General features: G+C 56.9%; 1 protein-coding gene across 17 annotated transcripts; it reads left to right on the forward strand.

The window, feature by feature from the left end:
- Positions 1-1781: 1781 nt before the first annotated feature.
- Positions 1782-22314, forward strand: Mthfsd (methenyltetrahydrofolate synthetase domain containing). Of its 17 annotated transcripts, none has more exons than XR_007105528.1 (11): positions 1909-2095; positions 4165-4268; positions 5485-5523; positions 5631-5744; positions 5848-5940; positions 8391-8504; positions 10131-10221; positions 12943-13055; positions 13266-13391; positions 13817-14019; positions 15007-15852. XR_007105528.1 is itself a non-coding variant. In XM_047529726.1 (10 exons), exons 1-10 carry the CDS (start codon positions 1826-1828, stop codon positions 18922-18924), a joined length of 1275 nt encoding a protein of 424 aa, XP_047385682.1. In that variant the 5' UTR covers positions 1782-1825; the 3' UTR covers positions 18925-21594. The 17 variants fall into 17 exon arrangements, 15 of the variants coding, with proteins under 15 accessions (XP_047385682.1, XP_047385686.1, XP_047385690.1 ...); XR_007105527.1 differs by lacking the exons at positions 13817-14019; positions 15007-15852 and adding exons at positions 18460-21594; positions 22291-22314 and having other exon boundaries at positions 1949-2095; XM_047529726.1 differs by lacking the exons at positions 1909-2095; positions 13817-14019; positions 15007-15852 and adding exons at positions 1782-1841; positions 18460-21594.
- The last annotated feature ends 1153 nt before the right edge of the window (positions 22315-23467 follow it).

Below are 23467 nucleotides of genomic sequence, written 5' to 3' on the forward strand. Positions count from 1 at the left end.
CATTTCACAGAGGATGCTGAAGCTCAGGGTGGTCTCAGACACTAAGGTCATGCAGCTCAGAGATCTACGGCCAGGATCCTCACACCTGGCCACTCGTTGCTACTTCACTCTACTCCTTCTGGCCAGGTTCTAAAGGACTCATATCAGGAAATGTCTGTGACAAGCTATTAATAGCTTGGATGTGGTGTCCCCCAAAAGCTCCCGTGTGAGACAATACTAACAGGCTCAGAGGAGAAATGATTGGGTCACAACTCTTAACCTAATCAGTGAATTGGTCCCTGATGGGATTAACTGAGTGGTACTGGAGGCAGGTGGGGTGTGGCTGGAGGGAGTGGTTCATGGTGGGCATGACTACGGGGTATATAGTTTGTATCTGGAGAGTGGAGTGTCTCTCTCCCTCTCTCTTTCCTGATCACTAAGACGTAATCTGCTTCCCTCTGCCACGCTCTCCTGACATGATGTTCAGACTCATCTTGAGCCCCGAGGAATGGAGCCAGCCTTCCATGGACTAAGACCTCTCAAACCGTGAGCCCTCAAATAAACTTTTCCTCCTCTATAATTGTGCTGGTCAGATCCTTTTAGTCGCAGCAGCAAAAATGCTGACTAAAACACAAGCTTTACAATTCTAAGTGAACCTTCATATAGCAGCTTTATTCACAACTGCTGAAACCTAAGAGGCAACCAAGACGTCCTTCCACAGGCAAATGGATAACAAACTACGGTCCCTCCAAGTCGTGGAATTAGCACTAAAAGTAAGTGAACCATCAAGCCAGGAAGACAGTGGGCCAAACCTCAAGTGCATGATGCTAAGGGCAAGCAGCCCATTGAGAGATGACACATGGTTTAATTGCAACTCTGACATTCCACAAACAATGCAAACGGTGGTCTGCAGGGGAGGAATGGATAAATAGGAGCAATGAAGATTTTTAGGGCTGTTGAAATTGCTTCCTATGATACTGCAGTGGTGGGTTTGCTTCCTCCTGCATCTGTCAAAACCCACAGCATGCATACCACCTGGCGTGGCTGCTGCGGTAATCCTTGGACTTGGGTGTTAACACTGTTTTAACATATTTCATGGACTGTAGCAACTGTGCCATTCTGCTGAGGGATGCTTTGGGTGGAAGAGGCTGTGTGCATCTCCCTGCAGCTTCTGTCCCGGGGCCAATCTGCTCCTGGCCTAATCAACGGTGCAGACCAGGAAACAGGCTGCCACGTTCATTCTCCTGGAGATCCAGAGGTCAAGGTATGACTAAAGGGTCTCTCAAACTGTGCCTGGGTCACCCAGGGGCTTGGCTGGCGTGGACATTCCATCAACCTGTCTCTTCAAACCAGTGCCACCGCGGTTCCACCCCAAACCCTCTGCGCCCCAACGGTCCGGGTCCACACCCTCCCTGTCCCCGTGATCCCCAAATGCGGTACCCAATAGTCCCTTTTGTTTCCCCCGCCAGTCCCGGTGTCCCTCGGAGCTCCTGGTGTGTGTGCAGGGTCTTCCAGGAGAGGAATCTCGTCCCGGTGGGCTTCGCGGAAGAGGCGGCGGAGTGCGTTAGTATGGCAGTGGTCTCCCAGAGGCAGGGGCTGGCTCGCTGCGACGACCCCGGAGCCTGGCCGAATGCCGGCCAGCGGGTACTTCTCACCCGGTGCTCCGCGCACAGGTCGAGGACCTTCGCGCACTAGCTCCCGACGTCCGCTCCGCGGGCGCAGCTCTGCCCGCGCGTGCGCCGTGCCGCCTAAGCCGCCAGTGCGCAGACGCAGTCGGAGTCGCAGCGGTGACGTCACTCCACACCGCCCTCCGCCCCCGGCGGCGTCGCGCAGAGACTGCGTCGCCATGGAGCCCAGGGCAGGTGAGGGGCACGCGGGGACGCCGGGGCCACCGGGACGGAGGCGGGGACCCACCTGGACAGGCGCGGGCCACCGGGACCACCGGGGCGGGGTGGACACCCACCTGGACAGGCGCGGGCCACCGAGACCACCGGGACGATGCGGGGACCCACCTGGACAGGCGCGGGCCACCGGGACCACCGGGGCGGCGCGGGGACCCACCTTGACAGGAGTGGGCCACGGGCCACCGGGACGACGCGGGGACCCACTCGGACAGGCGCGGGTCACCGGGGCTATAGGGGCGGGGGCGGGGGCGGGACCCCGGGGCCACGGAGACGGGGCGGGGGGGGACCCACCTGGACAGGCGCGGGGGTCCCCGGGGCGGCGCGGGGACCAGGGATCGAGCCGGGTTCTGGTCGGAACCTCGTGGGTTCGGACGGCATCCCTGCAGGTCCTGGAGGAAGGACGGTAACGCGGAGGGCTGCCTCGGCCCTCGCGCTGCCCTCCACTCGACTCCGCCACGCCGCGAGTCGGGAAGCCCGAGGCTGGCAGCGGGAGGCGGGGGCCGGGATGGGAAACCCACTTAGCCCAAAGTCTCGGCCCTCCCGAGAGGCTTCCTGCAGAGCGGCTGGCCATAGGACGCCCTCCTGGGGAAGAGCCCGGTGACAGTGCAGGCTGCCACTGGGACCTGCCCTGCTCACGTGCGCCTGGCCCCTTAGGTGGAGATGCTTCAAGTAGAACACTAGCCGCAGCTCCTGCCGCCCGTGAACTGCACGGTGGAAAGATGAGGATATTACGTGGGAGGGCGTCAGTGCCCTTTGGGGATGCCTGCCCTGCCAGGACCCAGCTGGGACGGTTTGGGAAGCAAACAGGCAGGTGTGGAGCAGGGTTCAGGCACTGCACACAGTATTGTGCGCTGCCCTTACTGTTCTGACCAGCTCCCTGGTTTTCATAACTGTCCCAGGGCAAGGCCTGTCCCTTTAGTTCACATTTTCCCCTCCCCCTGCCAATTAGCCCGTTACTGTATAGATGGGAGTCACTTGCGTATTGATGAGTCATTGGCTCTTCAGAGCAGGGGCCGCAATTTCTACATTTCTTATGCCCCACATAGTTGCTCCTGCTCACGGTTGGGGATGTTACAGGTCCTTTGCGTTGTTAGTGAAAGGGATGCATGTGATGACCACACAACAGTCTTGTCCATGTAATTGTCTTTAAAAGGCAGACAGGGAGGGCCCTCTGGGTTCCTAAGGGAGGGCATCTGTCTGAGATGAGCACTCAGGGATTGCTTCTGATGGAAGTGGCACCTAAGGAGACTTAAGAGAGAGAGACATGGGCAGGTGTGCTGTGGCCAGGGGGCAACTGTGTTCAGCCACCTTTGGGATTGAAGTGAGACTGGATGGGCATGAGGCTGAGTGGTCAAAAGGGGCTTTGCCCGCAGGGGCTTGCTGGGCACGGCTGGATGGAGGCTCAGCAGAGTGGAGGGAAGCGTCCAACCTGCCCTGAGGGCAGAGCTGCTGCTGGAGCTGGGCCTTGGAGTTTGTTGGGGGACAGAGCAAAGCACTTCCAGCAATGGCCGGCACGTGCAAAGCTCCCAGCCGTAAAGAGCAAGCCAAGTGCTGGGCTCCGCCAGCATGGCTCAGTCAGGTCTGCAAGGTGTGCCCACCCAGGTTGACAGTAGTGTGGTCTCAGCCCTCATCTCTAGAGATGTGTGCTTTCTAAGCACAGTACAGTCTGCACTTCGAGTTTCTAGAGTGTTCCAGGTGCAACCAGAAGCAGGAAGCTTCACCACTGTTTGGAATGGGCTCCAGGAGGCTCTGGGCCCTGGCTGTGGGCCACTTGTGTGCACACTGTGCCCAGGAGATTCAGTCTGGCCCTCATGCTGTAGAGTCTACACACAGAGTTTTAGGGTGGCAGTGTACATTTCAGGCGGGGAGCAGGAGGTTGGAAACCAGCTCTCTCCATCAGTGGCATCTGCCTGAGTAAAGGTTGGCCTGCCCTGTCGTGGTGTTTTCCACACACAGGTTCACACTCATCTCAGGATGTTTTCTAAATTAGAAACAGTTACCGCTCTGTGTATCATTTGTCACCACTGACCAAGGGGAGGCTCTGGTCACAGCACCTCCTTGTGTGCAAGCTGAGCTAGCAGGAGGGGTTCACAGGAAGGAACTTGCATGTTGATGGCCTGGGGAGGGACCTGGTACCTAAGTTTGGTCTGGCGTGGTCATGAGCTCCAGTGCCGTGTGTTGAGGGTTGCCATGGTGGCCAGGGTGCACCAGGATCTGGGGCCATGTGTGCTATGGAGTTCCTTTTTATGCTATCAAAAGTCACAGCCCTTTGTTGTTGCAGGTATCTCCAAACAGGACATTCGTGAGCAAATTTGGGACTACATGGAATCACAAAATTTAGCTGACTTTCCCCGACCTGTTCATCACAGGATCCCCAACTTCAAGGTACTGACGCGTTTCTGGAGTATTAAAGGCCAGGCTGCTCCTGCGTGGGCAACAGCAGCACCGCAGCTCCCTCTGCTTCCTGGTGGACTTGAACTTGGGCACAGTGAGCAGAGGGGTGAGACCAGGACTGGCTGACTCGCCCACACTCTTGTGTTTAGAGACCCTCTGCTCAAGTTTCCACAACTGTGTGCTGGGTGGTAGCTGTGCCTTTCTGGTGGTGGCACTGGGTGTGGTGGCTGTGAAAGCATTCACCCCGCTGGCAGCCCTAGCCCTTGAGGTGAATGCCCCAGAGTGAGGCCCTGGGAAAAATGAACACCTCGGATACCCACTGTCACAAGGTGAGGACCCAGGGTTCAGGGTGTCCGTTCATAGGAGCGTGAACAGAAATCATGTGCTCGGGTGAAGCAGTATCACGCGGTTCATGATCTTGGCTGTATTTTCCGAAAAAAAAAAAAAAAAAAAGTCAATGCTTTCTAAAAAGGCACTGATGGCCTGTCAGGCCTGGAGGAGCCAGCACCCCCTGGACTGGGCTTCTCTCCCATGCTGGGCAGCTTGAACCTGCTCTGGTCCTCAGCTGAGCCTGTTCTAGCACTGTCCCGTCTCCCTGAGAAACTGTTCTCGTGCAACTCGTTTTCATGCTTCTTAGCACAGGAGAAGCATGAATGAAGCACGGGGTGACGGGGGAGGCACAGAATCATTTAAAAATCTTTAAAAATGGATCACCTGGGAGAGGTGGGGCTTCTGGTTATGCTATCTATTTCTTGATTCAGGCGGAGGTAACACAGGTCGGTTTGTTCTGTGAAAATCCTCCAAACTCTCCCCTTGGAAACATACGTTTTATTTCATTGAAAACTAAGTTACTAGTTTAGTCCAGTTTAGTCCAGTGGCCTCACCCTCTTGCTTGGATGTTTCCTTGGGTGATCCTTAGTTCCTGTCTTAAAGTTTGCTCACCCTCCATGGCACACGCCTGTGGTCCCAGTGGCTCTGGAGTTTGAGGCAGGAAGATTGTAAGTTCAATGCCAGTCCCAGCAACTTAGTGAGACCTTGTGTCAAAAAATAAAAGAACTGGAGCCCAGTAGTAGAGCACCCCTGGGTCCATCCCCCAATACCACAAAGGAAAACAAGCTGCCCCTGCTGTCTGGGAGGGTGCTGGCCCCTCGGTCTGTGGGTCTCCAGGACACCTGCCCTCCTGTAACACGCGCTTGCATTTGAACAGGGCTCAGCTCGTGCCGCGGAGCACTTCCCGCGTTTGCAGGTGTTCGCGGCGGCCAGAACCGTTAAAGTAAATCCCGACGCTCCCCAGCACAGTGCTCGCTTCCTCGTCCTGGAAGTAAGTGCTGCTCTGTCTGTTTGCCGGACTAGGGTTCTCATCGGGCTTGCCAGAACATCAGAGACCTAGAAGTTTTTGCCAGGACGCAGGAAGTGAAGGTGGACCCTGACAAGCCTCTGGAAGGCGTTCGGCTGCTGGCCCTGCAGGTAATCCTGCTTCCCCAGCAGCCACCTGGCCACCAAGGGCCCTCTCTCCAGTGGCTGGCAAGTGACACAGCTTTTCTCTGACCAACATGCTTCTGACTCCCAGTGCAGAGCGGGCCCTCGGAACGGGTTTCTCCTGCGCATCCAGCAGCTCGGAGATGAAGGGGGTCCACTGAGGCCCAGAGCCTGTGTGGGGCAGGTGTGTCAGGAGAGGCTTCTGCGTGGCTCTTTCTTCTTGCAGCATAATATTGTAATATTGTAATTGTTAGAAATGTGACGGCTCATCAGAAAGAGATCTGACGTCCCGGGATGTAAAGTGCAGTACTATTTCTCAAGTGTGCGGTCCCCTTTCAAGGGGCTGGGGTTGATTTAAATTAATTTATTATAACCTGACCTAAGTGTATAGATATAGCACTTGGTGTAATTTGATGCCTATAACTCTTAATCGGACATAAACCAATAGAAGTACCTAAATGAAACCCAGGTGGAGCTGCGGAGCAGCGACGTGCACACGACCCTGTGTACTTTAACACGTGACTGAAACAAGTTGTGGCTGACATGCGGCCTGGGGCCTCTGGAAGTCTGCCTTGTGCTGTGGCACATCGTGGGGTGGCTCAGTTCTCCTTGCTTGCCAAGTCAGATGACTCCAGGACCTCAGCGACGCAGGGGCCCTTCCCCACCAGGTGGTAAGCGGAGACCAGGGTCGGTTCTGTCAGGAGGAGGAGGCGAGGTGAGGACCCTGCTCTGGTTCTTTCAGTTAGCCGGCATGGGGAGGGTCTTGTCGCTACTTGCATTTCGACCAAAGGCGGGCCCCATGCAGGCTTCCAGAAGCAGAGCGAGCCGCAGCAGAGCTCTGCCGCCCGCAGACCCCTCAGGCGAGCTGGAAGCTCACCTGCTGCCGCCCGCAGGACGCCGGTGGGCCGCTGCGCTGGCGAGGCCCAGACCCCGGCCGTCTTCCCTCCGCTCCCTCCAGTTCTCAGCAGCTCTCTGGGAGCCGTTTCTCTTCCCATATGACAACTGAGAGGCCCAGACACGGGGAGGGAGGTGTCAGGTGGTGGTAGAGCCGAGTCTGTCCCCAGAGCCAGCCCTCACATGGGGTCGGGGGGCGTTCTCTCCTGTCAGCCCTCCGAGCACAGAAACCAATGCTTAAACCAAGCGTGTGATCCGACTTAGGAGACCCGGGAGAGGAGTGCTGCCGGCCGCGGGGCGGGCCGGAGCTGCGGGACTGCTGGGCACGGGGAGGTGTGGCAGAAGACACCCGCCTGGGCGTAGTCCCTGGGCTTGGCACTTGTGAGCTCCTCACAGGCCTCAGAGACTTTGGGGGCTTCCAGGCCACCTGGGAAGTGGGGAAGATCCAGGTTCTTCAGCCCCAGCTGGGCACAGGTTGGGGTGGTGATGAGCGTGGTGTTAGGCCACACCTGAGATGCAGCGTCTGTCTGACAGCCTCCCTGGCACAGCCCCAGACCTGTGAGCCCATCACCAGAGTGGCTCAGTCCCCCTTCCCGATCAGGACTCTGGGCAGAAATACTTCCTGCAGGCGCCGAGGACCACTGTCCAGGGCAGCCTCTGCCCCCCTGGCTGCCCAGGAGCGTTGCCTGGGAGCCGTGGAGACTGTGCCTTGCCAGGTGCTGGTGCAGGCCCTGGAGCAGGCTCTGGACCGTGGTGATTCTCAGAGCCATCAGGTGGTGCCGATGTCAGCTGGGATGGAGGCCACAGCTCAGGGGTGCACTGCTCCTGGAAGACAGGGAGTCACCCAAGTGTGTGGCGCTCCAGAACTTGGGTCTGCCAAGCAGAGAAGCAGTCTGGTGATCGCAACCACTCTTGTTGAGTGCCCTGCCCTTGGTTGAGGAATTTTTCTTTAAACCAAACTGATCATAAGCCTTACTGGTCTCCGGTTGGTCTCCTGCTGAGACCAACGTGCACCGTTCACATGAAAGGTCTTCACCACTAGGGTGCCTGCTCATGTCTGCCCTCGGGTAGTCTGCAGAGACTGGCCAGGGGTCCAAGCTCTCTGTGTGCCAGAAATGCCCAGAAACTTCTTGCAGCCCAGATTGCTGCCCTACCCCACCCCGGAGCATCTGATGCATTTGTAACAGGTGACAGGAGCTGCTGCCCAGGCCCTCCTGCTGAGAACCCCTGTTCTAGGTCGCACAGGAAGGGATTGAGAGCTAGGTAGGTGGGAAGGGGTGTCCCACATGGCGATGTGAAATGTTGATTGTAATGAACTTAACTGTGGTTTGTTGAACAACAAGGTAGATAAAAATGTTTGATGGAATACCTTTCATATAGCTGTGCTGAATCCATCGCAAATTACAGCATTGCGACTGTAGTGCGTAGTGCCCAGAACACAGGCACAGGGAAACTGGCTGGAATTTTTTATGAGAACAGTTCTTAATTTAGATTTTCAAGTGGCAGGTACAGAATGAGCAGGTCTCATGGTAAGGTAAGACAGTCAAGTAGTCTAATTATAAATGACCTGCACACGTCATGCAACTGGGTTCGCAAACAAGTGAATTCCGTGGCACACGCCAAAATATGCAAGTAACAGTCCTTGGCTTTCCTTTCCTGACATGGCAAAAACACGTACAAGATAAGTTCCATGTGAAAAATAGATTTTGTGATTTATTGATTGTCTTTTTTCCTCAAAAGAGCAAAAAAACCTTGCTGGTTCCAACACCGCGACTGAGAACAGGATTATTTAATAGGATCACACCTCCTCCTGGAGCAAATAAAGACATGTTGAGAAAATGTGCCACTTCTCAGGTGAGTGCCCACCTGGGAAGACCTGAAACAGCATTGCGAAGATGATATTTATTTTTAACAAAGCCAAATGGACAGAAGTTAAAGTATTCCACGATTCTGCCATTAAGGCACCAAGGAGAGGAGCCATGAAGAAATGCGTTCCCCTTCTGTAACGCAGTTTCTGTTCTGTTGGTTGTCCATAAATTATTGTAAAAAAATGAAGGCGAAGCAGGTTGCCTGGGGCTCTGGCGCCCTCTAGTGTCGCCCTGTGGTGCCCTTTCGCTTTGTGTGTCTTTTGGTCTGGTGGTCAGAGGCGACCAGAACAACTGGGGATGGCCTGGATTTCCAGAATATGCTCATTGGAAATTACCTCACCAGTTCAAAGTAATGACTTATAGTTTCATGTAGTAGACCTTCTTGAATGCCTTAATCTAGTAAAACAAGAATATATAAATATTTATATCTTTATATAATGAAGTGTATTGTGATAGAATTTGTTTTGCATTTTATAATTAAATAAAATTTGATTTTTTTTAAAGAATCCTAAAGTAAACTCTAGGTCATCAGATTCATAGATTCATAATCTGAGAATAACAAATAGGTAATTCAAGATTCTCCCTTTTTCAGGGATTTGCCCCTTCAGTCTAATGTATAAAAATTGAATGATTTATCATTTATTGATAACTTATTCCAGAAATAGAATTTGCTGTGGCTTACAAAAATAAATACCATAAGGTAAATATACATACACACCTACCCATGTAGGTGAAATAGCAAATAAGATAAAGCCGTGGTTCTGGTCAGTGTCCCCAAGTGCAAGCCCTACCGTCCCTGGAGCCAGGGGACACCTGCTCCCAGCCTCAGGGAAGGGCACAGTGGCTTTCCCGCAGTGTGGCTCGTGGGTGCGACTGCTGGGAGACCCCATACTAATCCCACAGGCGACCTGGAGCTGGGGCCTGGCCCCATTCTGAACAACCTGCCAGGTGCTGTTCTGCACAGGGATGGCAAGGGCCAGCCTCTAGATGTCCTGGTGCACTGTCGTGAGCTTCTTGAACATGAGCAGCCTCGTCCTTCACGCACAGGCCTCTGTTGGGAGAAATGGGTGTTCTTTTGGTACATTTTGGTTAGACTAATCTTCAGGAAGTGAGTGTGCCTGACCTAAAAGTCATGGCTTCTGGCGTTTTATACTGGAGTGATGGAGCAGCAGAGCCGCCCGCGGTGACGTGCTGCGTGCTCAGCCTCTGCTGTCTCGCTCCACCCCAGCCCTGGGTGGCGTCCCGGCCCCGCGGGTGAGGAACCCAGGGTTCAAGGCCTGCTGAGATTCACAGCTGTGGGGTCTGGCCTGGTTCCGTTGGCTCCCCGAGTTCCCCCACTGCGCTTGTGCTTCACAGGAAGAGATGGTCTGCTGACGACTGTGAATCAGTCACTGCAACTGTGCCCTTAGTTCCTCCTGGCCACCTTCCTGGGAAAGAGTGGGAGCCGTGCCGTGACGTGGCTGTGGCACTCCAGTCCTCCCAGAACTCCCTGCCTTGCCACGGGGTAGCCCAGGTGGCCGGCCGGGAGGTTGGTTCCACTTGGCCGCGCCAGGGTTGTGAGTTAGGGAGTGAGGAGCAGCCGCAGCCCCTGCCAGCTCGCTGTCCTTCACAGGGCGTGAGGAGCTTCAGCGTGCCCGTCGGCTTGGATGCCAGCGTCCTTGTGGATTTAGTCGTGGTGGGATCTGTTGCTGTTTCTGAAAAAGGTAAGATTGGAGACAGGAAGTCTGGGGTGGGTGCTGTTCCTGTGTGCCAGCCTCGGTGGGCACTCTGCTTTCTGCCATGTGCCTCTTCTGAAGCCCCTGCAACTGTCATTCAGTGGAAGAATCGATTCACCCCTCTGCCGTGGCCCCAGCTCGACTTTATAGACTTTGTACTTAGCAGGAAGAGTAGACAGAGATGCCTCCATTCTGGTGGTGGGCGTCTGTCCTCAGGTCAGCTGGCCTGAGCGTGTTTGCAGAGTCTGGTAGCCAGCAGTGGGGCACTGGATCCAAGCCTCATGCTCCCCAAGGGGCCGCAGCCTTCCCAGCAGCACCGCATGTCCTCTGGCCAGTGAGGCTGGTGACGCAGACTGCCCCGTCCACGTGCACAGGGCAGGAGCCTCACACCCCGTGCCCTCTTTCCCAGCTCGGAGCTGCCACAGGTGCTTTCAGTGCACCAGGTCAGTCTCAGAGGTGTCAGATCCTGTGCACCTGCTGTGCCGGGCAGCGCTGGCAGGTCTCCGTCGTGGTGTTTGTGGCAACTACCAGACGGCACGCAAAAAATAGGAGAAACCAAGCTTTATTTTATGCCGCGGGCCCAGGGGAGATCAGCACTCCAAGCTTCTGAGCCCCGATCCACAGCTTCTCACGATATATACAGGTTATTTGACGTCATCTTAGACCCATCCCCTATCACTGGGGCTTTTCCCTCTTTTTTTCAAACAATTCCTAGTCTGTGCGGCTGAAGCCTGTGCAGGGTCTCTAACACAGAGCTGCTCACAGCACAGAGGGGAAGCAGCGGCTCCTCTCAAGGACATCCTTTACGCACAGGACCCCTAGGGCAGGTACAGACCCATGAGGCAGGACCCACCTGGGAAAGCCTAGCCAGGGCAGGGGACTGAGCCCTTCCCAGGCACTGAACTCTTACCCTAACGCTTTTGTGGCTTCATTTCACCACCAGGTCTGGCTTTGCCGTCACAGTGGTGCACCAAGAGCGGCAGGGTGGATGGGGGAGGAGGGAGCAAGTTGGTGCCTGCGGGTGGGGGGCTTCTAGGCCTGCGCAGGGCACCACCTTCCCGGTGGCCTCAGGGCCAGCTCTGCTCCCCAGCGCTGTCGAGGCAGGAAGGGCAGGCGAGGCTCCCATGGGAGGGAGCAGCGGGTGCAGGAACATGGCCCTTTGACAAGCTGGGCTGGAGGCCAGGCTGGGCAGAGGTCTCTGTGGAAGGACCATGAGGAGTGTCCTGTCAGCGTGCAGGTGTAGAAGGTGGCTCTCGGCTGTCCCCACTCCACCTCAGTTTAAAGGAGTAAAATATCTGTGCACAGGTGTAGGACATTGCTCCCTGTCCCCTCCAGGGCCACTGGCAGGCGTCCCCAGTGCAGCACGTGTGCGCCAGCACTGTGCACCTTAGAGGTGTGTTCGCACAGGTCCTCTTTCTGCTCTTGCAGAGGGTGACAGTGACGTGTCGCCAAGGACCTTGCCTCAGAGCAGACGGCACCTCTGCCTGTGTGCTGAGTCGCTGCGGAGCCCCTGACGTCACCGGTTGCTGCAGTTCCACCAGGCGGGGCCAATGGGCGGATAAGCTGTTGTGGGGCTGGGCTTGGGTCCCCTTAGAGGCGACAGCGACGCGTGGGCCTGTCGGGTGGTGCAGGTGTGAGCAGGGGCAGCCCACGGGCATCTCCAGGAGGCTACTGCCAGAGGGCCCACCGGGAAGGTCGTGCAGGTGGCCCTCAGCTCCTTGCTCCCGCACTCGCAGCCGAGGTTAGGGAGCGTTGGCCTTCGGCAGCCTGTGGCCTGCAGCTGTTCTGCATTTACACGTGAACGAGGCGAGTAGCCGCTCATGTTCCCATCCCACCTGCCTTTTAAACATTTTTTTTGGTACTGGGATTTAACCCAAGGACGCTTTGCCACTGAGCCACATCCCCAGCTCTTTGTATTTTTTATCTTGAGACAGGATCTCACTAAGTTGCTTAGGGGCCTCACTAAGTTGCTGAGACTGCCCCCAAACTTGTGATCCTCCTGCCTCAGCCTTCCGAGTCACCGGGATTACACCTGGCTTCTTTTTCTGTAAGCTGTTTGTACCTTTGCTACTCTTCTCTTCTTTCTTTGGTGGTTGAAGGTTTTACTTGAAAATGTAGCCCAGCCAGATGTGATCTTGGAGAAGCAGCAGTGATGTGTCCCCCAGGGTGTGGGACGGTGCTGGCAAAGGCCAAGGCTCTGAACTCCTGGAGCTTCTGTCCCAAGACAAGTGCAGGTCCACACTGGGGCCCAAGGCCATCGACCTGCACTGTCTCCTGGCTGACTGGCAGGGCCAGAGGGCCTCTCCTCGGGCGCCTTTGTGCCGCCGTTTGCCCTGGCCCTGCTCAGGCTGCGCTCCCTGCTTCCCCGCGGGGCTGTCGTCTTCAGCCACGCGGCCTGGCCCCAGAGTGCTCATTTCTCCTCTGAGGCAGATGGATTGAAATATTTTACTTTCAGAAGGAATCGGATCTTGTTTTCAGCGTGAGGCTTACTGATGTGGAGCTTACACCAATGTTAGCTGTTTCCCTCTGCGAGGTTCAAAAGGTCCATTTTCCGTGGTGCATTTCCGGTGGGCTACTCGTGCGTCGCTGTGGAGCTGCTGTGGAGCTGGGGTGCGGGTTCAGTTTTCTCCTTTCACGGTGACCTGAGGGAAGCCCTCTTCTCCGTGGTGCCCAAACCCACAGAGAAGCTGATGCCTGGTCTTCTTTTAGGCTGGAGGATTGGGAAGGGAGAAGGTTACGCCGATCTCGAATACGCCATGATGGTGTCGATGGGAGCTGTCCACGAGGGGACGCCAGTGGTCACCATCGTCCACGACTGCCAGGTGCTTCCTACCAGCTGGGCAGCAGGGCTGCTCACTGCCAGCTGCTGAGAGCAGGGGGTGGAGGGGGTGTCGTGAGGGTGGTGCAGACTGAGCCTCACCCCCGGGGGGCTGGTGCTTCTCCCGCCAGCCCCGCATTTCCTGCCGAGTGACGTGGCACCCCCGGCTGCGCAGCCATGCCTGTCAGCTCCTTTCCCCGTTCGTGTTGACCAGGTGGTGGACTTCCCCGAGGCGCTCCTTGGGGACCATGACCTCACCGTGGACTACATCCTCACTCCAACCAGGCTCATCTCCACGGGCTGCAGGCGCCCAAAGCCAGCAGGAATCACCTGGTCCAAGGTGAGTCATTGCCGCGGCCAGCTCTGGGCAGCAGGGAGCTCCTCGCAGTGCCCTGTCTGGGTGTCCTCTGCGTGCCATGGGGCAGGGTTAGGGGTCGTGTTAGAGTTGCCTGTGGAATTTTTAACAATTCAGCTCCTGCATCCCATCTCCAGGCCAGGCCTCAGAGTCTGCTTCCAAACCCAGGTTCAGGTTCTTCCGCTGTTGCTGGCACAGGTGATAGAGGTGACTCCTTGCCAGTTATTTTTCACTCTCTCGAGCTGTTTCCTCCCATCCCAGCTACAGCACGGCCTGCATGGCCTGTCTCTTCAGTCCTTCCCCCCAAGTCCTGAATGTCCACACAGACTTGGATCTGCTGGCAGATGCAGTGGCGTGGAAGGCAGGGCCAGAGCCTCCCTGAGGCGTCACCTCTGTGACTTCACCTGCAGCCCAGGTCAGTCCCTGGCAGCCAGCCTGCAGCTCTTGAGGCTGAGTCTGGTGGCAGCCAGGACTCCTGAGAGAACACGGAGTCGTGCTTCCTGAAGGAGGGTCCCGCGCTGCCTCCGAGGGCAAACACGAGCCGAGTGCCTGGCCACCTTGCCCTGAGCTGGACTCTCATGCCTGGTGGTCCAGCTCCTTCTGGGTCAGCCTGGTAAGAACAGAGAGGAAGGGTACGCCTGGCGTGGAGGTGGACGGAGGTGCTCCGGGGACACCAGAGCGCCTGGAAGTGCTCACACCTTCCTGAAAGCCAGGAGGTCCTTGAGTCTTCCTGAAGAGCTTGAACGCACCTTGGAGTCTGGGTCCATGGCTTCCTTGGTAGTAGAGGCCGTGCCCTGAGACAGCAGTGAGGCCACGTCTCCTCAGATCAAGAACAGGGTCCTGGGAAGGCTGCCATGAGGCCACCTGCTGGTCCACCGGGGGGTCTGCTGCAGCCATGTTAGGAGGATTCTGGGGACCCCTCTAGGTGGTGTTGGGGAGTCTCATGGTTACATTCTACAGGTCTGAGAGAAACGCAGGAGCCTCAGTGAGCTCTCATGTCCCCAAGCTCCCAGACCCAGCCAGGGCTCCCCACTCTCTGTGCTGTGCCATGTGTGGGGGGTTCACTGGTGTGGAGACCCATCTTTCCCCTTCAGGAGAGTGTTGGTGACTTACAGGCCTTGGCAAGAACCTTGTACCTTCAGAAGGCCAGAGGGTCCCTCTGGGTCCCTCGCTCCCACTCTGCCCACCAGTCGGCTGTCACTTAGTGCAGATCCTGCCCTCACAGGTCTGCTTTGGTCTTGCTGTCCGTGCAGCAAAGGGAATTTTTATTGACATTTATTGGGAGAAAAACGTTTTAAATTCCAGTAAAGACTTAGGGTGGAGAGGGGACAGTCCAGTGTTGGCCTGTGGCATTGTTCTGCGTTGACGTTTTGGCAGGTGTTTGGCATGGTGGCCTGCCTGCAGACTCATTAGCTGTAGGGGTCAGAGGTGAGGATCAGCCTGTCATTCTCTCGGGATGTCTGGACTGTCACATCTTCTAAACGCTGTAGATGTGTTAGAGGAAAATGCAAAATAAATACAAGCATTGTGCATTTTCTTTGCTTATCTTTACCGAAAGCTCTTTCAGCATCCAATTCCCTGGCCTTTGTTCCACCCTCAGGAGATCTTGGTCCCAGGTGGACTGACTGCTGAATGCATGTACTATACACAGTGTCCCCTGGACGCACCTCTGAAGTCTGACCTGGCCTCGCAACCTAAAGACGGTAGACCAGGCGGGCTGTGGGCGCTCTGCGGTCTCACCACCCTGTGGCTCTGTGCCCAGGTGCACCCTCCACGCCCCTGGTTGCCTGAGGCTTGGTGCCAGGCTGTGTGTGGAAGATGCTTAGCATGGTGCTTGGGAGCTCTCTGTGGTTGTCCTTGTCAGGAATGTGAGGTCGGGTCGTCAATCAGTGGGAGAAGCCAGGCTGGACCAGCATGTGCCCTGCACTGAGGACTCAGGGCTCTGCAGGGGCATTTGCACGTTTGCATTGAAGGAGCTGGCTGGCCCTGTGGCTTCCCGGGCCTCTTAGGAGGTCATCCCCACGGCTCTCCGAATGCTGCCTTGACGTGCACACACCTCATGGACGTTGCTAACAGCCTTGCTGTGAGCTGCAGCCTCGGGCACCAAGGCTGCGTTTCGATCCCTCGGCTGAGGCTGGCATTCCTCAGCACAGGCTTTAAGGTGATTGCATACACCAGGAAATAAAAGGTTCTTCTACTAAGTCATTTTTAGTGGCTTTCGTCGCTGCTCCCGATGGAACGTCTTCCCAGGCATTGGACAGTCTGCTGCGGTGCTGCTGCCGTAGGCCCTTCCTGCTAGAACCAGGCCTTGCCCGCCCTGCACCCCCGGGAGAAGCACGGTCCCACAGGCGCCCTGTGCAGCCTTCTGTCCACTGACGCCTCTGCTCAGCTGTGCCACAGGACCTCTTGGGTCTCGTTTGCTGAGGGTGCTACCCTCACAGAGATGGTGAGCTCCGTGGCCTCCCTGCGCTCTGCTCCCAGCCTGCTTCCCTCCCAAGCGAAGCCTTCACCCTGGCTGTTTGCAGGTACCTGGAGAGCCTTTGCACCCGCAGATGCCAAGCTTTAGCCTGATGCGAGGGAGCTAATAATCTGTGTGGGTGGATTGGCATTGGAAATACCTCCCAGGTCCGCTTCTCTGCCAGCAGCTGCCCAGGTCACCTCACATTCCTGAATGGGAGGGATTTAAATGTCATCCCTCTTTCATCTCCTGTCAGGCCAAGTGACAGCCAGAAAGAAAAGCCATCCATTCCAGTCTGGGTTCTGAGTAGAGCAGAGTCTTCTTTTCAGGCGCAGCAGATGTCCTGAGGGTCACGCTTCTTACTCGGATTTACTTAGCTTGTATTTCCAGGGGTCAGGGTTTCTGGTTTATTTTTTAAGGAGAATGTTTGGTTATAAACCACAGGCATCTACATGCTTTAGCAAAGAGCAACTTTAATGTGACAAAAAGCCTAAATTGTAATCAATTATTTTTTTGAGAATGGAATGATCAGTTACAGAAGGCAAAAATGTTGTTTTATGTTTGATTAACAAGCAGAATCTTTCATTCCACATGGTGAGTTGACAAAACACAGTAACTGTTCCTTATATGATGAGTCAGGAAAAGGCAGGTAGCGTTCCATGGCCTGTCAGCTGTGCCACCAAGATCAACCTGATCCTCTTGCAGACTCCCGAAGTGACCACAGCTGCTCCTCAGGGGTCGTGCACTTAGCACCTGTGCAGCAGTGACCAGCTCCGAGCCTTATCTCCAGGCAGAGCCTGTTGCCCGTGGGTGGTTTTCCTGAAGGAACACGTGTGAGTCTCCAGTTGGGCTCCTCCGCAGGCATCCAGCTGGCCCTGTCTCATATGTGGCCACAGGTTTTCACTGCCCTCCAGCTGATCACTGTTTGCACTTGTGCTGGCTCAGGACCAGGTGGCTCCCTGCCATGTGCACTGAAGGACATTTTTCTTTCATGTGACTGATTTAAAGGTGGATTCCTGCGGCAAAGCCCAAGCATGCCAGGGACATTGGCTTCTATGGCAGAAGCCTGGAGGGGCCACTGGTCAGACGTGATGGGAGCCGAGTAACTCAGGGGCGGCTAGCAGCAAGGCATTTCCTGGGAGGTCAGCCGCAGCCCCCTCGCCCAGACACTGCCGTGTGGCCCTGCTGCCAGGCTCCAGGTCGCCACTTTTAGTTCTTCCAGATCCCGTGCTGCCGTTGCCCCTGTGTGACTGAGGTGTTGTAAGTGCTAGATCTAGTGACTGGGATCCTTGGAAACTGGATTCAGTTTCAATCTGCTGTTAAGCCTTCCAGGAAGGGGAAGATCATGGTCACTTTTCACCTATTTGGAGGTGACTGGGAAACGGAGGAGGACGGAGAGCTCGGGTGGCGAGGAGCCGTTGGGTTTGAGCCTCGCTTTCGTGCTGGTTCTGCCTGGGGCCTGGCTCCTCACCGTGGACAGGCTCTGGCCACCTGGCAGTTATGCTCAGAACTGGGCGAGTGGCTCTTGGGAGAGCCCGGGCCCCAGCACAGGGACGGGCATCGCTGCTGTGAGCGCTGAGCGCGGTGCTGCGGCAGCCCTTGGTTTGTGGCACAGCTTACAGCCAGGCTTCTGACGTGCTGATCTGCACTGTGGCGTCCCCTCTTCTGTGGAGCCAGAGGGAGGAGGCTGATCAGCCACCAGCAGAGCACCTTGCAGGGTGGGGCTGGTCGAGAAGCACTGGACAGCACTTGGCTCCCGATCTCCCGTGCTCACCTGCCAGGCAGCACCTGTTCAACTGCCCCCTGATGGAGCCACTGGGCTTCATAGTTGAAGCTGCGTCCAGCCAGTTCAGTCCAGTCAGATGAGACCGGCTGCGGAGACGGGAGGCAGGAGCCTGCTCCCTGCTGCCGCCTCTTCTGCTGCCTCTGGGCCTGCTCGGGAGGCGCTCGCTGGTGGACAGTACAGATCCAGATGAAGCCCTCGAGTAGAGTCCCACAGAGTCAGCTGGACTTGCACGAGGTGCATTTTACAGCTCAGTGACCCACTACTGGCTGCTGTCGGCAGAGGCAGCGTCCAGTCTCAGACCTGTCCTGTCTCTGTTCTGCCTCCTGGAGGTGTTCCCTCTGTGGAGGGCAGACCCCTGGGGCCCGTGAGGGGCCGCATCCCACCCAAAGGCTCAGTGCAGCAAAAGCCCCCCACTGCTCTGGGGCTATTCAGGGGCATTGCCCTCTGTGGCCAGTGACCCTAATGCCCACGACCCTTGGTGCCTCTCTGGGCAGGAGTCCTTACGCTAAGCCCGGTCTTCCTTTTTCTACTTCCTGGGCCAGTTTCTGCAGCCACCATGCCATGTGGAGGACAATCGAGAGCAGTGTCCCTGAGTGTGGAGCTCACGTGGGCTGAGGGGTGGGGACCAGAGCTGGGGCAGTGCGTCTGCTAGACAGAGGGCCTCCCCTCCTGGGGCGGCCTCGCCCACTCGCACGCGCTCCGCTTGTGCAGCATGGTGGGTGGCAGAGTCCTCACGCGAGCGTCTGGCAGAGGCCCAGCTGTGACTCCCTGAACTCGTTGACGGTGCTGGAACTGCTTGACTCTTTCAGATCAGCCGTGAGATGCTGGAGAAAATCCCAGTACTCAGAAGCCTCCGGGAGCGGGAGAAGCGGGCCGGGAAGGACGTCTCTCTTCAGGCTGAGCACAAGCCGCTCCTGGGACCTGCCAGCCAGCGCCCAGCGGCCCCAAGCACTGTCAGGAGACCCCAGGATGCGTCCCGGCCGGGGGCAGATTCCCCGGAAGCAGCCTGTAGCCCCCTGGGTGGGGAGGGCGTGCTGGCCACTGTGTGTGTGGGGAACCTCCCCCGTGACGCCCGCGTCAGTGACCTGAAGAGAGCCCTCCGAGAGCTCGGGGTGGCGCCCTTGCAGCTCACCTGGCGGGGGCTGCGGCACAGGGCGTTGCTCCACTACCAGGACCTGGCCGCGGCCCAGCGGGCTGTCTCCTGCTTGCAGGGTCTGCACCTGGGTGCCAGTGCCTTGACTGTGGCACTGGCCAGACCCCAGAAGGACAAGTGACCTGGTGGGCTTCCCTTGGCAGCCAGAGCCACCCTGGGGAGACCGTGCGACACCCTGCCCTGTGGAGGTGGGTGCTTTCTGAGGCTCCTGCACTTCCTCCCATGTGTTGCTGATTGCCTTGTGTGTGGGTCCCTGGGCCTGAGCTCTGGGCCCCTGGGCCTCCCACCTCCCATGGGGAGCACTTCCTTGTGGTTGGCACCTTTTCCTGGCGCTGTGCCGTTGGGACAGCAGCTCGCTGTCTTGCTCGCGCCCTGCCCTGCACCAGCGCTGGGGCAGCCCTGGGCCACAGGAAACAGCGGTGCAGGTGGTCCATCAGAGCTGAGAGGGCTGTGGCCCTGACGCCACCACCTCAGCTCCTGTGCCCAGCCGTGCCCAACACCAGTGCCACCCTCGCGCACAAGCCAGTGAACAATGACTTCAGGTGACCCTGTCCCTTGGGCTTTCTGTCATGCAGCAGGAAAATGGTATGAAAAAAACTGAAACCAAGTGTCTAAAGGATGAATTCTCCAAATGTATCAGCCTGCAGCACTCGTACAACCGATGCCCACCTCCTCGGGAGGCCTGGGGGGGACGGCGAGGGGCAGTTCTGCAGGCCGCAGTGGGCCCGGGCCGTGGCAGGGCAAGAGCTGGACTCCCAGCCGTGGGCAGGCTGCGCGGGTGATGACAAGGGCAGAGTGGAAGTGACTGCTGGCGGTGCCAGGACCGTGGGTCGGGGACCGTGGCGTGTGGCTGTGCCCGGGTGGGGACAGGTGTGCGGAATCAGCAGTTTCCAGAAGGGCTCCTCTAATGCTGTGGTGATGAGCACTAGCCCCTGGGACCGGAGTCTGGCTTGCAGACTGGTGCTGTCCTGTGCTGTCAGGCTGTGCAGCTGGTCCGGGTTTGGCCTCCTGTCTTCAGAACTGAGGGCCGAGCTGTGGCGTCTGGGCTCCTTAGGGGCCTCATCTGCAGCCTTCTAAGACCCACTGGTCACTGCCACTTAGATTTTTTTCTGTCTATAAAAGTAAACGTCCTTCCTGGGGGAGTGGCCACGCCTGTAATCCCAGCAGCTCAGGAGACTGAGGCAGAAGGATCGCAGGTTCAGAGCCAGCCTCAGCAACTGAGCGAGGAACTTAGCAACTCAGTGAGACCCTGTCTCTAATAAAATTTTAAAAAGGGCTGGGGATGTGACTCAGGGTTAAGCGCCCCGGTTTCAATCCCCAGAACCAAAACAAACAAGCAAAAAAGCAAATGTCCACCCTAGAATTTTTGAAAGGTAAGAGTTGAAGAAGGACTTCCACCCATGCTTCCTCAACCTGTTTCTTTCCTCTCTTTCCTCAGGCAGCTTAAAAGCATGGTGAGGATTAAGAGCTGGGGCTGCAGAAGGAAGCACCAGTTCTGCCCACAGGCAGGGGAGCACAAGGCCATGGGTTCATTTCCCTGAACCCCATGTGGTCATTTAAAGGCCTCCCAGTCTTACCCACTTCAGGAGGGGACGTAAGTGAGAGGACAGCAGGCTGCGTGGTCTGCCCAGAGAGCTCCCTGCACAGCCAGTGAGGCCTGGTCACCTCAGGGAGGAGTGGCCAGGGTCCTGCAGCAGCATGGACAGCTGGCCCACAGGATTAGCTGTTTGGCCACTGTCTGTCTCCATTAAAAAGCAAATGGATGGGTAAGAAAAAAATTCTTGGAAATCAAAACCATCATGAAGTAAAAAGACTGGACAGAAGGTGAGACACAGGGCCTGTCAGATGGGAAGGGCAGGCTGCAGGATCCTCCCCGCAGGACCCCCGCCCCCCGAAGCCAGGCAGGTCAGACCTCCGCTTCGGCTACTGAAGGATTTGGCTTCGTAGTGAAAACTTCAGGTTTGTTTGTTTGTTCTTAATGTAATAAAAACAAAAACAAGTAATCGCTTGGAACCTGCCTTCCGGGCAGCTCAGGGCTCATTGAATAAAGTGACGCTTCCAGGAATGACAGCTCAGTGGACACACCTGGGTTCCGAACGAGGCTGGACATTCTGAAGACAGCTTCTCCCTGGAACAGCACCTACATGTGGCAAGCAAGATCCCGGCAGGACTGGGGCACTGGTGGGCTGGCTAGCACACGCCTCAGTGTCACAGACAGGCAGAGCTCAGGCTGGAGCCAGGCCCTGACGCTCCTCCAGGGTACTTGATGGGCAGGTGGGTTCAGCCCCGCGTTTGTTGGAAAGGATGTCCGCGTAGGAATCCCTCTGGGAAGCAGACAACTCAGATATAAAGGTGCGATATGACTCCGGAAACAGCTGTGTAGTGTTCAAAAATACCAAGGAAAGCGGAGGTCACCCCTTCATCCAGAACCACTGTAATGTCCATGTGTTCTTTTCAGACATCTGTTACTGTACTTAGGCTTTTTTAGTATTACTTAAATCATTTTTGAACCAGAGGCCAAGATAACTATTCTTTATAACCTGAACCTTTTCCTTCTCTGTTTCTGGAATGCCAAAGGCGAATCCTCGCCGTCCACATGCACACGCAGGTGAGCCCTCCATCCTGGAGCCTGGCTGGGAGCGCAGGCTGGTGCTCTTGGCCAGGCCCCACACGTACGGCTCCCTGCTGGTGGAGACGCTCTCCAGTGTCCCCAGGAAGCTGCCCGTGCCTGTGCCTCCCTGTCCTGCCACCAGCTGACTGCGCTGAGCCTGATAAAGGTCATCATCGCTAGGTCAGCACACTCCCTGCCTCTGCCCCCTCCTCACCCCTAAGCCACATGGGGTTGGGAGCACCTCATGGCAGGGCTGGGTGTCCCTGTCGGCGTCATTTGGAGGATTGGCTCAATGCAGTTCCAGATGTGTGCCTTAGTGGAGCAGGGCCGTGTCGGCAGACTTGCAGGTCTTGCCGGTCCCAGCTGGCAGCCCCCGAGCGTCTGGGCAGCAGCCTGCCTTCCCAGGCCCCAGAGAAACCCTGCCCACCTTCTGCAGCTCCGTCCCCCAGGGTCTTTTGGTGCCATTCGCTCCCTAGTTCAAAACTAGTGACCCTGCACACCTCACCCCATGCACTCACCTGCAAGTGGGACACGCGGGGACGGTGGCAGTGACAAGATCGCCCACGAGAGCCCACCCCCGGCACATGGTGGAAGGAGGTTTGAAGAGAGGAAGGGGCGGGTGGAGCACCACCTCTGCCCCGAAGCCAGTCCCGCAGCCCGGCCCCAAGCAGCGCCCAGCACTGCAGGACCGGCCCGTTGATCTTAGGTGGCATGAAATGTGAGGTTTTCTCTTTTTGCCAAAGGAGCAAAAACAGATCGGTTCCCTTGGCCTCTCTCTGGAGCATTACCACCTGCCTGTGCCCCAGGTCCCTGGGAAGTGCCACGGCTGCTGGTGACTCTGCTTTCAAATTCCTATTCTCATTCCCTGCTCAGCAGAAAGGAGTCCGGAGGTGTGCTGAGTCCACCTGCCTTTATCTGGATTCAGTGAACCAGTGTTCCAGATGGAACAGGTGCCTCCAAAGCTCCAGGCCACTGATTTTGAGGCAGGGGTGTCTGTGGACACCTGTCTTCAAATTGACTCTTGCTTCGCAGATGAAGGCAGGAAGGAAAGGTGTGTGCAGCAGCTCCGCCCACTGCCCACCGCCCACCTGGCCAGCCTGAGCTCCATCCTCTGCACCAAGGACGCCAGCCCCTCCCCTGATCATAATAGCTCCAAATCGCCGTGCTGTGCTCAGAGCGGGGGAGTCGCAAGACTCATCCCCAAAGTCCCTTGGCACTCCGAAGAACCACCCTGAATCTGGCGGTAGTCTCGACATGCCGGCTTGCGTGAGCAGACCTAAGAAACCAGAAGTTCTTCCGGAGTCCAGCCCGGTGCCAGGAGGAAGCCCAGACCGCCTCACAGAGGCCCAGGATGAGGCACTGAGCCAGCCCCACCACGAGGGGGCGCCATCACGGAAGAGATTCAGGCCCTCGGGAGCCACCATGCTGGTGCCGGGCAGAACAGAGTGTGCTCCCATGGAGCGCCCCAGGAGGGCAGCCCTGAGTGAGGGGTGGGTCTTACTGCCTAAGCCAGCTGCCTCTCAGGAGTGCGTCAGCCTCCGTGCTCGGTGCTCTCTCTCTTGACATATGTGATACTAATACGTAAACCATGCACATACTGTGCTTTGAATAAATATAGAACGTAAGTTATACAGATATGTAAATGCACAGTGCAGTCCTCACAGTCACTCTTGAGAGAGACCCTCTTCCACGAATGAGGTAGCTGAGATAGGGGACGAGGAAGTGACTGGTCCCAAGTCCCTAGTGAGTGGGGCGTGAGGCCAGGAGCCCACTCCAACAGATCCCTGAATTGCCTTTGTGCTGGATTGTCCCCACCTTGCCACCTATGGTAGAAAGAGGCAAAGCCAGGTAGGCTGTGCAGATTGACTCAGACTGGTCTGCTCCAGCTGATGTTTGCGGGGAGTCTGGGGCACCAGGATTGCTCACTGGATCAGGTCTGCCCTGCAGCCTTTAGTTCCAATCTGCCATCACTAGGTCACCACCCCTGCTGCAGCCCAAAGGACCACGACGGGATCAGCCTTGCTGCTCGTGCTTGAAATAGCCTGGTATCCAT

This window comes from Sciurus carolinensis, chromosome 16 (genome assembly GCF_902686445.1).
Source record: "Sciurus carolinensis chromosome 16, mSciCar1.2, whole genome shotgun sequence".
Lineage (NCBI taxonomy): Eukaryota > Metazoa > Chordata > Mammalia > Rodentia > Sciuridae > Sciurus > Sciurus carolinensis.

Excerpts from the sequence above, each read along its gene's own strand:
- Mthfsd (XM_047529723.1), top strand. The coding sequence starts at position 1,978 with ATGCGGGGACCCACCTGGACAGGCGCGGGCCACCGGGACCACCGGGGC. Across the intron at positions 4,269-5,630 it reads ACAGGATCCCCAACTTCAAG|GGTTCTCATCGGGCTTGCCA; the intron begins GTACTGACGCGT and ends TTGCCGGACTAG. Across the intron at positions 8,505-10,130 it reads GAAAATGTGCCACTTCTCAG|GGCGTGAGGAGCTTCAGCGT; the intron begins GTGAGTGCCCAC and ends TGTCCTTCACAG.